Source organism: Penicillium hispanicum, assembly GCF_028827665.1.
Source record: "Penicillium hispanicum strain IBT 35686 chromosome Unknown utg000005l_segment0_segment0, whole genome shotgun sequence".
NCBI classification, from domain to species: domain Eukaryota; kingdom Fungi; phylum Ascomycota; class Eurotiomycetes; order Eurotiales; family Aspergillaceae; genus Penicillium; species Penicillium hispanicum.
The window spans coordinates 106,212-120,317 of record NW_026623197.1 but is presented as its reverse complement, the minus strand read 5'-3'; the positions used below and the strand labels follow the sequence as shown (position 1 = coordinate 120,317).

Here is a 14,106-nt window from a genome sequence, read left to right as displayed (position 1 = left end):
TCAATCCGATCCATTGGCCTCTGCCCGGACCTTGTCAATCACAAGATGAGCCACTCGCACTTCCGCCTCTTCGGCGGAACCGCATCCTTCGATCAATGCGATCTCTTGTTTGTTCACCACCGCTGGGCAGCGATACGTGGCATTGTGACCTTTCTTCTCGATCCTTTCCGGTTTAAAGACCAGACATCCCACGGTCTTGAGGAGATCCTGCGCGGTATTGCGCGGGTGCTGGACATCAACTGCGTCGGACAAAATCCGGCGCAGGTACGGGAGCAGCCCAAGTCTCTCCAAAAAAGCACTGCATGCGTCCAGGTTGCCTCTGGAGTCGATGAACATCGCACCTAGCGTGCTCTCCACGATGTCCGATAGGAATTTGTCAGCGTGTAGACGCGCGAGTAGCTCCCATGGATATCTCGGGGCATGCTCCAAGGCAGCGGTGATTTCTTCGCCCAAGGCGCGATACTTCTCCAGACAGGCATCACGTGCGGCCGGGATGGCTGGTCCATTGAATCGGAGGAATCGCCAAAGATGGATCTCATCGAAATGAGGGACAAGATCCGGATCGCCGTTCTCGGTCTGGACGACCTTGGCCGTTTCCTCGCCCACGGAAAGTTTCATACAGAGGAACGCCATCAGGTTGGCGTTGACAACGGCATGCTTGATGAGGGTCATTTTTCCTTGCGAGAGTTGTGCTGGATGCGCAGCAAGTACCGAGACGACGACCATGTCGAGCACCGCATCACCGAGGTATTCGAGGCGTTGATAGGATTGCGTAGCTATATCGTGTTCACAGGATGGGTGGGTGAGGGCTTCGGTGAGCAGAGAGGCGTCATCAAAAGTGTATCCAATCAGATTGGCGACTCGAAACTCATCGACGAGATTACTCACGCCCCGAGGGGTAGGCACAATCAGATGTCCAAGATTGCTGGTGAAGATGTCGATCTCTGGTAAGAAGCGATGCAGACAGGCCTGGGCCTTGTATATCCCCCCATCCATGTATGCTGCGCCAATCAGTGCCTCGACAACATCGGCCAGAACCTTCATCGAGAGCCGTCGTTTCCGGGGCCGCTGGGCCAGCTTCTGAGATATGACCGGCGCATTCCACCGGCGGGGCGTGAATCGATTAGTCAAAATAAACTCGTCCAAGCCGGTATCAAGAGCAGCACGGGCCAGGCGTTTGTTCTGGATGAGCTTGTCTCGGCTTTCAGACAGATATCCCTCATGCCACGCCGGTTTGGTGAAGAAGAGCTGGCAGCCCACAGTGAACTTCAAGACCGAGTCTCCAAAGAACTCGTACAGTTGATAGTGGGTGGTTGCCTGCGCCAAGGGGGTCGTGATAGCCGTAAGGACATGGCTAAGATTCTGGATCCCCACCCCTTTGAGGATGGTCTCATTCAGCTTGCTGGCGACAAGTGTGGCTTCCAGTCGGTCGAGGATGGAGGATATCAGGAGCCCGAAGACTGCTTGGGTGGCCGGGAGTCTATCCAGTGTGCAGCCCAATGCCGGGATGACATGGATCTTTGGAGGTCCAAGCTCTCCGTCCTCTCCAACAGGTAGCGCCGTGGCCTGCAAGAAGTTTCGTCGACGGGGAAGTGACTGGCACTCTATCTCGATATGAACATTCGCTCCTTCGCCGGACGCGATCCACTGTCGGAATAAGCGTGGCTGACCATACCGAGCGGTGTCGCGGATGATGCCCACGGGAGGCGTGCTTGCGTCTCGTGTGTAGACATCCAAGGCCTTTTCCGTCCCCTCGTATGTCTGAGCCCATTCCTGCAGGTCCACATGGGGAATGCTGGGAACGAAAAGACAGATAAAATCTCTGTCGGGTCCTCGGACGCGCGAGCTAGGTGCTTGTAGATAGATGGCTGTTATGTGCCGCATAGTCTGGATACTATCCATCGTCACATCAGCAAGCGGTTTGGTTGATTTTAATGACGCTATCAACGTGGGCTCGCTTTCCCAGTATAGAGGGATCGGCTCCGGCATAACGGTCATCTTGGGCAACACAATCGACATCAGCAGGTCCTGCTTCACGCGTCCGTTGTTCGACAAGATAATCTCTGTCTGGTAGAGGTTGGGCGACGACCAAGCCTGGGCCAAGTCCACATAAGGGTCGTATTGCTCCGAGCAGTTCATAAGTGACGGCAACTCCACATCCTCGGAAAACCTAAGCTCGGGCTTTTTTGTCAAAGGCAACAGGTTGTCATTCACCAGGCCAAACTCAAACAAAGCCTTGTAGGCCAGGAAGGCAGTCTCTCTGGTTGCCGCGCGCTCCGTACGCCACCAAGTCTTTCCCTGGGTCCGGCGAACAGCGGGATGAACAGAGTTTGGTAGTGTCACCGTGCTTTTGACGAGTCCGGCCAGATCTTCCTTAAAGGTGAAGACAGGTCTATTGCTCACGTAGTCGTCGAGAGGCAGCACGGAACAAAAGTGGTGCAGATGTTGCAAGGCATCATCGGCCACTAAACACGCACTATCAAAGCAACCATAAGTACGTAGAAGGCAGAAAAAGTGACCAGCAGACATACCCGGTTGATGGTACCGACAAGAATTCACCGACTGTCTCCTCAATGGTCTCTACCTCCCATGCCTTTCGGCGTCGCCTTTCATCATCCTGATAAGCCTCGATCATGGCTTGCTCGAGTCCTTGCCATTTTATCAGATCCAATGAGTCGTCCTCGGTGGAGATCATGATAGCATAGGTAGACTCTTGGTGTCTAGCTCGACCACGTCGCTGAACGAAGGATTTGAGATTAGGAGGCTTGTCATAGCATATCACCAAGCTGCAAGAGCTGACATCCAGTCCTTCTTCCAATACATCAGTTGCCACGATCAGATTTTTGCGACCAGCGCGAAATTCGGAAAGGGTGTCACGCTGCATATCCTGGCTCAGCAAATCTCCCAGCGAGTCCTTGCGGCCGCTATTACTGGACCAGCCGACGTAAGCAGCGCATCGGAAGGATTCCTTTGTTGCCGGATGCATGGAAAGCATTCGGGCCAAGACGCTCACCGTGGCCCTCCGTTTCGCAAAAATCAATCCAGAGAACCCGGGGCGGTCCATTTTGCTAAGGAAGGCAAGAAGCGTTTCAAGCTTGGGAGAGATATTCCAACTCTCGGCACAGTTTTCTAGTACTGGCATTGCCAGAAGGATCTCGAGAAGATAGACCCTTTCAGCGCGATCTAACCCCGACATCGAAGTGTCATTTTCAATTGAATGGCGAAGCTGATCAACCGATGCCTCAATGAAATAATCGGTCGCCCAACCACCCAGCTCCTCGTAAATATGGTTGCTGCGTTCAACAAGCTTCGCAAGCTGGTCGCTGCAAAAGGTTTTTCCGGAAAATGACATCTTCTCAACATTTACTTGAGTGTCCGGCCTCAGGCGGTGCGCTTCTATGTATGGATCATTTTGTACGTCGTATGCTTGGATACACTGTATGAGCGGTTGGAGCAGTCGACTTCCGGTTCCTTGCTGCTGTATCGGGCACGGGGCATAAGTGATGCGCTCCAAGTGTGGCCGGTGAACGTGCTCCAGGAGTTCGGTCCGATGAATGCGAGGAGTCCTGCACACTGCATCTAGATTGGCCTCGATCGTTCTGGGCGTGATTAGCTCGTCATATTCATAATAGATAGAGTCTGCGGGAGCTTACTGGAGCTCCTGGCGACTGGTTCGTGTGATGGGGCTTGCTGTCAAGCCCAAGATTCGGGGTACTGCATGAGGTCCGAACTTGAGTCGAGTGGGGTGGTAATGATTCTGCATGATTCTGTTCGCCGGGTGGCGTCGCATACAGTGATGGGCTATTGGAAGAGTGGACGGTCAGTGAAAAGGAGAAAGCCACCAAAGGAAAATAGTCCCCTGCCTTCGTCGAAAATCATGAGAGCTAGTTGTGAGATTCGCACAAAGCCATGGTTCAAGGCATCCGCGAGCACCGCATGAGTTGAAACAACGACGCGGACGTCTCGAAGCACAGAGTTCCAGATCGACTGGTCCGTCCAGCGGTCTACATTGTCCAACCCAGTCAGGATTCGCGTCTTCACCAATGGGATTTGAGACGCGATGACTTCATGCTGTTGCAGACATAGTGCTACTGTTGGGGCCAGAAACCAGACTAGCTGGCCCGATGTTAGAATCACAACATGATCGACTCTGATCGAGAGCGCTCATTGGATCTTACCTTATCCGGCGTATTCCTCTCTAGCTCAGCGATGATGCGCAGCACGGCTCTAGCATTCCGGTCAGTGGCTCGCTCGTGTTTGAAGGACGGAAGGTGTTGTCGATGAAACAGTGGCATACATATGAGTCTTCCCACTCCCCGTATCCATCTGGAGTTAGATCTGGTCAGACTCGTCTCTGGCCCATCAGAGGAGGGGGTTGATGTACCGCCACGATAATGTTTTGCTGCTGGCTTGCTTCGAGCATTTCGAGTTGATAACGCCGAGGCGTCACCAGCAGAGGCTCGCGCATTTCATCCGTTATATCCATGGGGGAGATTCAGCGTCAGACCGAGCAACGGGGGCGGCGCCCGGTTGATGCGATCTCCAAGCCGATGGAGAAGCTTTGTTTGCGCGGGGCACCAAAGCGCTACGGCCGACGGCAGCGGCCACCTTGCAGCGCTGCGCTGGCGACAACGAAGCAACTCGATGCGCAGTCGAGCGACGACCACCGATGCTCCAGTTGGGCACTTTGCTCGAACTCTGGTGCTGAGGGGGAACCGAAACTAGCCTGCTGTCAGATCCTCAGCTACCTTGAATAGCGGATGGTGGGTGACGAGCCCGGACTTTGCGTCGCTTCGTGCAGGAAGAGACTGCAGGAGCGAATCAAGTCTGAAGTTCAGTGTTGGTGTGATCTGTGGGTTGCACGCTTCAGGCTGATTGGATCTGCTCACTTCAGCCAGGGACTTAATCACCCCAATCGATTACGGATCAAAGCAACCGGATATCATATGCGACAATCTCTCCAGCAGTAAATACACAACTCATCATCAACCATTGATCTCAACGCCCTCATGGAACCCCCCACAGAGAACTGAATGCAAAACCCGTGTGGTTTCCGGCATCAGTATATACCAAGTCGGTTACGCTTGATTGCTCTCCGGGTGAGAAAAAGATCTCCTCGGCGAGGAATCAAACCGACACCATCAAGGCCATGGCCACCTAGACCACCCATAGCGTTCATCGTGGTAGTTGTGGTCGTAGTGGTTGTTGTGCCGCTCTGGCCGGTCATCCCCATCATGCCCGTCACACCCACTGGAGGTCGTTGCCTGGTTCTCATTAATCGATGCCACGGGAGCAACCAATGCCACGAGGAAACGACTTACATGCTGTTGGTTGCCATGTTCATCCCAGCGGCTCCCAAGACTGCGCCGCCAGCAGTCGCAAGAGGCCCGCCGCCCATTTGGTTGGCCACAAATCCCCCGGCGGCGCCGCCAACGAGTGTTGATCCCAGTCCCCTCGCCTCTTCGGGGACCTCTGCAGTGGCAGCATATCCCTGCTGAGTGGACATCGGTGCGCTGTTGTAATATGAGGCGTTCTCACCAGTCGGCTGGTAGGCCGAGTGGCTGCGATCTTGAGGGATTTGCGGTCCTCGTCCGTACCCAGGACCACTGGGGTATTGGTGTCGGGGGTACTTCTCGCGGTAGGCAGGCGGGTAGTCCTGTTGAGATTGGTATTGGGCGTCGTAGTGCGACATGAGGGATGTTTTTTTGGACAACGGGAAAGCCACAAGGATGTGAAATTTGGACTCTGAAAGGTTGTGATGAGATGGAAAGATAATTCCAGTGGATCATTAATCAATTTTATATCCGGCCTTGGAGGAAGCGGTGCCACTCCCATATCTCTGAGCTCAGGCAGGCAGTGCTGATTTGCCTCGACACAGCCTTGATTGAAGTTCATACGTCCTGATCTCGCAAGAGGCCTCCCGATGATCCACATTACGGCCCCGTTATAGAACCATGTTCTACGTCCAACGAGTCAAGGGCCACAATGAGATTCACTGGTCATGCTAATCGATCAGAATCCTAAGCGCCGGCCGAGATAGTCAGAGCAATCCTTCTTTCAGTATGAGTGATATCGGTTGGAATTCGATGTTCATTGCGGTGGCCGGGGTCGTCAATTACGAGATCATGGTGATGGGAACTTGGGTAGCAGAGTGACGGTGGCGAGAGAAATCCTGGCGGTCTGTATAGGGATGAAATCGCCCTCGCGTCTCTCAAGTTCCACAGCACGCTTGTACGACTCGCATTTGCCTCTTCGGGCAATGTTGCTACCTATTTCGGCAAAAACACGTTGTGGGGCAGGGAAGCCCCCGCTGTCAGATTGTATATAAGGGAACACGGACGTATTTGCAAGCCCGGATACTCTAATTGAGCGTATATCCACGATAAGGTTGGACCGATCAACCTTGTTTCTCCCCGATGAGGAAGTAACTCGGTGGCCCCAAAGACGCCCACTTGTACTGCCGGGATTACTACACGGTAAACTGCCCAAATGGGGAGAAGGTGCGAGTGGCAGCTCCACATGCCGATCTTGTTTCATGTCAACAATCTATACAAGTCGCCGCTGATTGGAGACCCGGCACTATACTGACCGGTAGGAATATCTTATCCCACATATGTATATGCCACACATTGGATCGCCTTGACAAGGTATCGCCCCCACGCAGCTCTTCGCCCGATCCCAACCTCGTTGTGCTCTTGCACTCGCTGGGTGGAGGATGACAATCGAAGAGGAGGCCAGCACTCTCTTCCTCTTCTACAATACGAGACCCCAAGCACCACACAATTGACATTTTCCCGCGCGGGCGATTTTCGGATCAGGACGACTCTCGACGCCAAGCGAGATGGTGTTCGTCGCGAAGCTTCTAAGCCACGGACTTGGCTTTACTTCGGAAGCCATCCACGCCCTCCGGGACCGTCAATCATCTCGTCAACCTGCCTCTTCTGCCATCCCTGACGCCGATGCGACAGCTGATCCCAGGGCTTTGTCAGTCCCCACGGATCCCGAAACGAACACATCATTTTCAAGGCAGCCCACTAGGGTGGATGACGAAGCCAACCAGCATGACGAGTGGGCGACGAACCAGACAGACGAGGCCTCCTACAGCCTGAACCAGGACGAGGCCGCCTGGGAACTCGACGACATGGCCGAGCGCATGAGATCCCCAGCACCCGAAGGGCCGACATACGATGGGACGGCCGAGTCAGAGGATGTCAAGATCAACCGAAGAGAGGCCATGGTTCGGAAGCTCATTGTCATGGCTGGACCACCGCCCGAGCGCGTGCAACCGCTGCCTTGCCCCGTCATCATTCCTCAAACTCGGCCCCGGAATAAGGACCGCGGCTTCGTGCACGCATATGCACCCGTGCTGGCGGACTGTGGGATCAGCCAGGGGGTTTTCTTGGAGTTCTTGGACGATTTAAAGGCAGCTAACAAGGTTCGCTCCCTTCTCGTTTACCACTCCCGGATCGGCCAGTGATTGACATGGAACACAGGCTTCGGCCTGGATCGAGGTGACTTTTCTTGCCGGAGCTATCGTCGGCTGTGTGCCATTCATGTCGGCTCAAATCGTCAGTGCTGTGGTCCAGGTGATTGCAGGAACAGCTCGCGAGTTACAAGGCCGCCAGCGTGCCAACACCTTTCTGGGCCGCGTCAACCAAGAGATTTTTATGCCCCGGGGCTTGTATGCCATGGTCATGGCTTTCAAGGATGAGCTCCCCCGAGACCAACAGGACTTTGTGGGCAGGTTGTCAAGCTCATTGGGGAAGAAACTCTTTGCTAGCGAAAAGGTTGATATCAACCAAACGGCCGCCAAGTACATGAGTGCCGATCCCAATCAGTCCAAGTTCCGAAAGGGACTGGATAGCATCCGGCTCACGAGTGGAACCACTCGAGGAGACATTGAACTGCCCCAGGCGGCGGAGTTGGTGTATCCGGACCTGGATTGGGCGGCATCCCAAGTGCCAGACGGTTCTGAGCCCGCCGGAATACGCGACAAACTCCAGGGCGCCAGTACATGGACCCAGCGATACTTTGACAACCGGTCGCATGCTTTCTATGTGAGTTTGCTGTGTCTAGCTTCTTGGATGTGACAAATCACCACGCCAACGCTAACGGATGCATCAGGAGGCGGAGCATCCAGGCTCGGCGCTGGTCGTCCCTGCAAGCCAACGGGCGCCACTGAAGTCCCGCTTCAACGATCCCAATCATCCGGCCAACAGCGGCTCGCTGATTTCGGTAGTTACGGGCGGTCTGATTCCCATGCCGGGGATTGATCGATTGGTGGCCGAGACGCAAGCATATATCCTTCGTGGCGGCTCTCCCCGTGATCCCCAGAGTGATGGCAAGCTAGCCGAGCGCACCGCCACTCGAATGATCAAGAAAAAGCTCCAAAAGGAGGTTTTGTACCTGATTATCGTGAAGCTCCCGACCGAGGAAGAGCTCCAACAGTCGGTTTCGGATCTTGACCAAATGATGGAGCAGGTTGGGGCCACAATGGCCGCGTCGTAAGTCGAGTGGAACACGACTGGGCGCTGCATTGCCCGGATCCATATACATAGATGTGAATATATGTATAGATATCTTCGCCCAAGTGGGTTTGTAGATAGACCGAATGCGCAGTAGTCATGAAATAATACACGCATGTGTCGACGGGTAAGGAGGTCTCGTTTCGAGACTGAAGACACCCACTTCACAACGCTGATCGCCATCGGTTCGACGCCTCCAGGCCGCCGTGGGGTCCCTTTTTGGCCCCCGTAGTCAGTGACGTCGTATCTCGCCGACATTCACCTACCCTCTTCAACTCCAATCTGCCTCTGCTGTGACCACCAAACTCCTATGAGCGGAATTTGATCGTGCCTGATTGCGACAATGGGGGGCATTCCGTACCAATCTCCTGGGTGCCTGGCATGCAAGAAGCGGAAGATCAAGGTCAGTCTGCTCCCCGCTCTCCGGGGACGGTGCGTCAGTGGAAGATGGGTCTGACAAAGAGATTCAGTGTGATCTCCAAGAGCCCGAGTGCGACCGATGTATCAAACGCGGTGTCTCCTGTCCAGGATTCGACAAAGACCGACTCTTTGTCAACAACGCCTCCGTGCGGCAGCGACAACGGCAGCGCAAGGTCTCCGAGCGAAAAGAATCCCCGGCCACTCAGCTCGTGCGCCCGTCGATCCTCTCTCGAACCGTGGCTTCTGGCCCAGAGGTTCGGATGCAGCTTTTCTCGTCCTTTATGAATGCCTATTTTCCCCTCAATACGGCCGGGGCCACAGAGGTCGACGCGTGGTATTACCTGGTCTCGAACTTTTCGACATTGCCGAACAGGTCCGAATTACTTGACAGGGCCATTTCATCCATGTCGGCTATCTGTCTGGCAAAGATCAACCGCGACGATCAACTATTGCGCCAGGGGCTCGAACTCCAAAATGGAGCGATGCGAAAACTAGGGGGGTTGATCCAACGGAATACCATGACCGACGAATTACTGTATACTCTGGTCATCTTCCAAACGCTAGCGGTAACGACACCTCTCTGCACCGGGGCAGTAGTCCCCTTGGTGGCTTCATGACCGACTGATATTGTCGTAGACGATCGACTGCCCGGGTGGCGTGGAAGCGTGGTTCGCCCATACCAAAGGCCTCAACACCCTCTTGAAACAGGCCTTTTCCAGAACTTCCGGCACTTCTCTCAGCCCTCTAGTGAAGGCGATCTACAATAAAAAACAAAAGCTGACCTTTGTGCGTGGTTCCGATTTTCATCGTCGTGCTCGCATCGCTGACGCGCTTCTTTCAGATCCTGTCTGTGACAATATCAAGGCCCAATGTGGAAGAATACCAATACTTGACACATTCCGATAATGACACCAACACGCCACTGGACGGATTGTTTACTCTGTTTATGGGAATCGCTTCCCTCATCAACCGGCAGCACTCGCTGGAGTATTTTGACTATGAGGGTCACCAGCATTTGCTGAAGGATTCTCTTGTACATCGAGATGCCATCTTGTCATGGTACATGCTCGAACAGGTCAATATCGGTGGGCCGCCATCGATTCACGCGGGTGAACCACTCTCGACTGGGCTGGGTATCACAGATCATCTTTTCGGTCCCGCCTACACATTCACCTCACTCGATAACGCTCGGCTGCACATTTTACTTTGGGCAGGATTAGTCTCCATGAACCTCCTAATCTCCGAAATCCAAACGGCAATCTCATCTCACCCTAACAACACCGCCACCATTGCCCCGGTCTTCAATGAGCAACGTGCGGTCTTGGAATACTTTGCCGACCAAATTTGTCGCGCCATTCCCTACTTCTTGCAGGGCTCCATGAGACTGTGGGGGGCACATAGTGTTGTGGGCTCCATGACCCAGCTTTGCAAGGCCTATAGCCATACTCGATCTCAGGCAAGGTTCCTTTGGTGCCATCAACATTTTCAACTAATCGCAGACCGTGGGTTTGAGGCCGCCCGCCACTTGGGTGCGCTGTCATGGAATGAATGGAGTCGCCTGAATCTCAGCTCAATGCCTTCTTCTATTACGGACGCTTCCCTGGACGCGAGGTTCCTGGATGATTTCCCAGAGCCGGTTCCTATTCCGGGAGAAACTCCCTCCGATACCCTAGGAGAAACCACCAATGACTCTGGTGAGTCGGTCAATCCAATTCTGCCAATTCCAACTGGAACCACTCCCCAAGCCTTGACGACTTGAGCTCATCGATGAGTCGCATTTACATGAACGTCGACATGAGCTGCATCCGACAGGCCTTTCTTTCCCACTGCAGCAGCTCGCACCCTACATTCGGGGGTTTCTTAAGCTGTGAGCCAACGAGCCCAACAACAGTGTAATCGTGTCTCCAGATGGTGATTTAATTGCCGAGGTCACCACAGATCACGGCGTGGTGTCGTCACTTGTGCTTCGGAATGCCATGACTGCTGGTGATGAATATTTCGAACGAAGAGCCGAGTCGACTCGGATCACGGAGAGAGAAGCGAGAACGGGTTGAACTGTCTTTGATGAGACTCTGCAGGCATGCTACTGCCAGAAAAGATATTCTTTTCTGGCTTCCCACCACGGGTCAGCCACTCATCTTTCGACTAATGGTTCCTCATGGGGCAACGCCCTAAGATAGTCCGGTAGAACATCCTAAAAGGGAGATCAATTATTCCTATAGCAGTCCCGTTCAAACGCAGACGAGCTTCACCGTATGAAAATACATACATATTCCCCAGGTTCGTGAATATATTTTGAAGATCTTAATTTCTTCACTGCCTTCTATAACCCTACAGGCTTGTCTTGTCAGTAAATACCTACTACTGAACCCCAAGCGTTCGAGCTACAAGGCCCACCTAGATCAACATGCAAGGGCTCTTGAGCAAGTAGAACTTGGACTTCAGAGATCAATATTTTCCAGGCTAACCGTTTAGATGGAGGCCACATACTAGGCTTCGAATTTCGGAATCATTTGAATTTAACAACAACCGGCCCGTGCTATCGAGATAGTTATTCGGGTCGAGCACTTTCTTCTGGATTTTGGATGCAAACTCTGACTACGACCACTGGAAGCTTATGATCATCAACCAGAGATCTTTACAAGCGTGCCACGCCTGGCAAAAATGGTGAGAAGCCCTTCCATGCTCTGAGATTGGGGGGGGGGGGGGGGGGTGGTTGTTATATGTGCAACATTTAGTATGCCGGGAGATTGTACCAAAGTCACCGGCTCTCGGCCCTTTTTATCCTCGTTGGTGCATATAAGTTGGGAAAGGTCCTTAAAGGTTATGATCGAAGTGTCATTTCTCCATCAGGGGCCGCTCAAAATGCATTTGTACTCTAATAGATTCCGGGGTTATATTTAGTCACTCGTCGTCGGAGATTTAGTTTTCGCCTGGTCCCATCCTTCATAATAAGCGATGCATCCAACCACCGTAGAGTTCTTCTGCTTCTATCTTCCTTGAGCTCGAGAGACCCTTGAAAATGTGAACAAAGAAACCTTGGAAGGCAGTGATGGGGAAGACACAACAAAAGAACAACCACAACAGCAAGTTTCATTCTGTAAGATAGCGCGATCATTTTTCTCCATGCACTTTCTTTCAGGGATGACTGGAGTCGGTTCTACTACGAATAGAGAAGCCCTACTATTAAAAGACCCATGGATTGGCGATATGCCGCCACATGTAGCGGACTAGCCTAAAAGCCCCCTGTGGGGATTCGAGAGGTTCTTTGTCCTGAATGATGCGAAGCGTTTTTGTTTTTTTTTTTTTTTTTCATGATACCCAGAAATTTGTCGTATTCTCGTCTCGCCTATGCTTACCATGAGATTCCTTTGCTTAAAGCCGCAACATGAGCATAAAAAGCTCGCTCCTTCCTCTTCTGCATCTTCTCGGCTTCGCAGCTTCAACACCAAATTGCTCGTCACTTTTATTCAAAATGCCAGTTACTCGATCGCAATCCAACTCCTTGCCAAAGCGGCGACATCAAACTCATCCGCCGCCGCCTCCCCCGAAGGCACGAAAGGGTAAAGGAGGTGCGAAGAAGAAGGGCCCTGCAAGGGGAAAGGAGCCAGCTGCTCCAGGCCCCAGCACTTCAGATGTCCCATTATTCTTCCACAAAAAGCCTATCAACCCAGCGGTCTACACTTGGCGTCGACCAAACCCCCGAACGCCCTGGCCCAAACAGATCCCGCCAATAACCGATCCTAACAAGACACCCGACGGTTGGGATTGCAATGACCTAGACCTCGATGAACAGTAAGCCTCCTTTATTGCCAATATATCTCCTTCAAAGGAAGCGCCCCTAATAGAAAAACCCGCATTGCCCAGCGATATCGACACTCAAATCAGACGAGCCCGCGAGAGGATTGAGGAAGGAATCTTGCCTCAGCTCTATGAGTTGAGACTCAACAATTATCTAGAAAGGAAGGCGAAAAGCGAGTAAGGAGCTCACGATTTCACTGCCCAATTAATGTTATTGACTGATCTCGGTGTAGCGCACTAATCGCTTCAGAGCCTGCCGGTCTCAGTTTTGCTGTTATTCAACGCTTGAATACCTTGGAATTCATTTCCCAGGACCTGGAGAAGAAAGCCTCCGAGAACAAGAATGTCGTTCAGCTTCTTACCGTGAATAATATTATGAAGGCTTATCGATCCAGACAATTGACGTCCGAGTTTGGCCTGGTTACGTATTGGTCCCGAGGAGTTCAGGTTCGGGGGCCACGACCCTTTGATTGGGAGGATTTCCGAAAGCTTTCACGGGAAATCAATGACCGCGAGGGACTTTGGATAGAAGGCGTATGATTGAAAACTCCATAGCCAAGCCCCATCCCAGGATACTAAGTCTTGTCATTCAGCTCAACTGGGTCAATCCTCTGCCTCAAGGCGTATGTCTACAGCTGCCGTCACGACGCACGAATGGAAATGGTTGGGAATGCCAAATGCATGACGTGAGACGGCCTGGTTATATCAATCTGTACAAGGCCGACACATGGAACTGATTTGGGATTTACTTAGATTCAAATTGTGCTCCGAATCCCCGGGGATAACGATCCGCGTAACGCCCGCAGCTTCGATTTTGTCGACGATACCGGTGCTTCGAACTTAATGATATTCGAGCAAGACGTGCTGGAGCTGGCAGGCACAAATGGGATTCTCCCTCAATTCACCGGGACAGTTACTGTCGATACTGCCGGCGGACCGGTTACAGTAGAATCCATTTACCTCCAGGCCGCGGTATATGATTCCGTGGGGACTATGGTGATCAACTGGACCAATCTTCAGGCCTTTGTGTCACGAGGAATGGCAACTTCGAATAGGAGAAGACTCAGTGGTATCTGGATCCGGCATCTGCTCTTCCAAGCCACCTCGCCGGACAACCAGGGGGGGTTGTACATGTCGACGGACCTTCAAGAATTGGGGAGCATGTTGCCACCAGCCAATGTAGCGCATGCCGTGCCACCCAAGATGTATCTGTTTCCAGATGCTGCGCCAGGGGTGTCGCTGCCCTACCAACCAGAGCCAATGGACATCTAGTCCTGAGATTGCCTCTGTGGAAGGCATTGGGCTCCTGCGGTGTCTTACTCCGCCTATTCAGTTTGCGATTGGATGTCCATGTAGTATT

General features: G+C 52.9%; 5 protein-coding genes across 5 annotated transcripts; 3 read left to right on the top strand and 2 right to left on the bottom strand.

The window, feature by feature from the left end:
• On the bottom strand, nucleotides 1-4,486 carry N7459_005484 (putative RNA helicase/RNAse III; the record flags this gene model as incomplete). Its single annotated transcript, XM_056944668.1, has 7 exons — nucleotides 1-2,476; nucleotides 2,532-3,599; nucleotides 3,654-3,801; nucleotides 3,843-4,116; nucleotides 4,179-4,227; nucleotides 4,298-4,326; nucleotides 4,385-4,486. 7 exons carry the CDS (start codon nucleotides 4,484-4,486, stop codon nucleotides 1-3), a joined length of 4,146 nt encoding a protein of 1,381 aa, XP_056799003.1.
• Nucleotides 4,487-5,317: 831 nt separating this feature from the next.
• N7459_005483 (uncharacterized protein) lies at nucleotides 5,318-5,692 on the bottom strand (the record flags this gene model as incomplete). The annotated part of the gene is made up of 1 exon (XM_056944667.1): nucleotides 5,318-5,692. The coding sequence occupies one exon, from the start codon at nucleotides 5,690-5,692 to the stop codon at nucleotides 5,318-5,320; it is 375 nt and encodes a 124-aa protein (XP_056799002.1).
• A 1,149-nt stretch (nucleotides 5,693-6,841) lies between these two features.
• Nucleotides 6,842-8,508, top strand: N7459_005482 (uncharacterized protein; the record flags this gene model as incomplete). The annotated part of the gene is made up of 3 exons (XM_056944666.1): nucleotides 6,842-7,435; nucleotides 7,494-8,057; nucleotides 8,125-8,508. The coding sequence occupies 3 exons, from the start codon at nucleotides 6,842-6,844 to the stop codon at nucleotides 8,506-8,508; spliced, it is 1,542 nt and encodes a 513-aa protein (XP_056799001.1).
• Nucleotides 8,509-8,868: 360 nt separating this feature from the next.
• N7459_005481 (Zn(II)2Cys6 transcription factor domain-containing protein) lies at nucleotides 8,869-10,999 on the top strand (the record flags this gene model as incomplete). Its single annotated transcript, XM_056944665.1, has 5 exons — nucleotides 8,869-8,928; nucleotides 8,996-9,511; nucleotides 9,582-9,731; nucleotides 9,787-10,639; nucleotides 10,854-10,999. 5 exons carry the CDS (start codon nucleotides 8,869-8,871, stop codon nucleotides 10,997-10,999), a joined length of 1,725 nt encoding a protein of 574 aa, XP_056799000.1.
• A 1,421-nt stretch (nucleotides 11,000-12,420) lies between these two features.
• Nucleotides 12,421-14,018, top strand: N7459_005480 (uncharacterized protein; the record flags this gene model as incomplete). Its single annotated transcript, XM_056944664.1, has 5 exons — nucleotides 12,421-12,740; nucleotides 12,813-12,923; nucleotides 12,980-13,280; nucleotides 13,340-13,369; nucleotides 13,500-14,018. 5 exons carry the CDS (start codon nucleotides 12,421-12,423, stop codon nucleotides 14,016-14,018), a joined length of 1,281 nt encoding a protein of 426 aa, XP_056798999.1.
• Nucleotides 14,019-14,106: the final 88 nt, after the last annotated feature.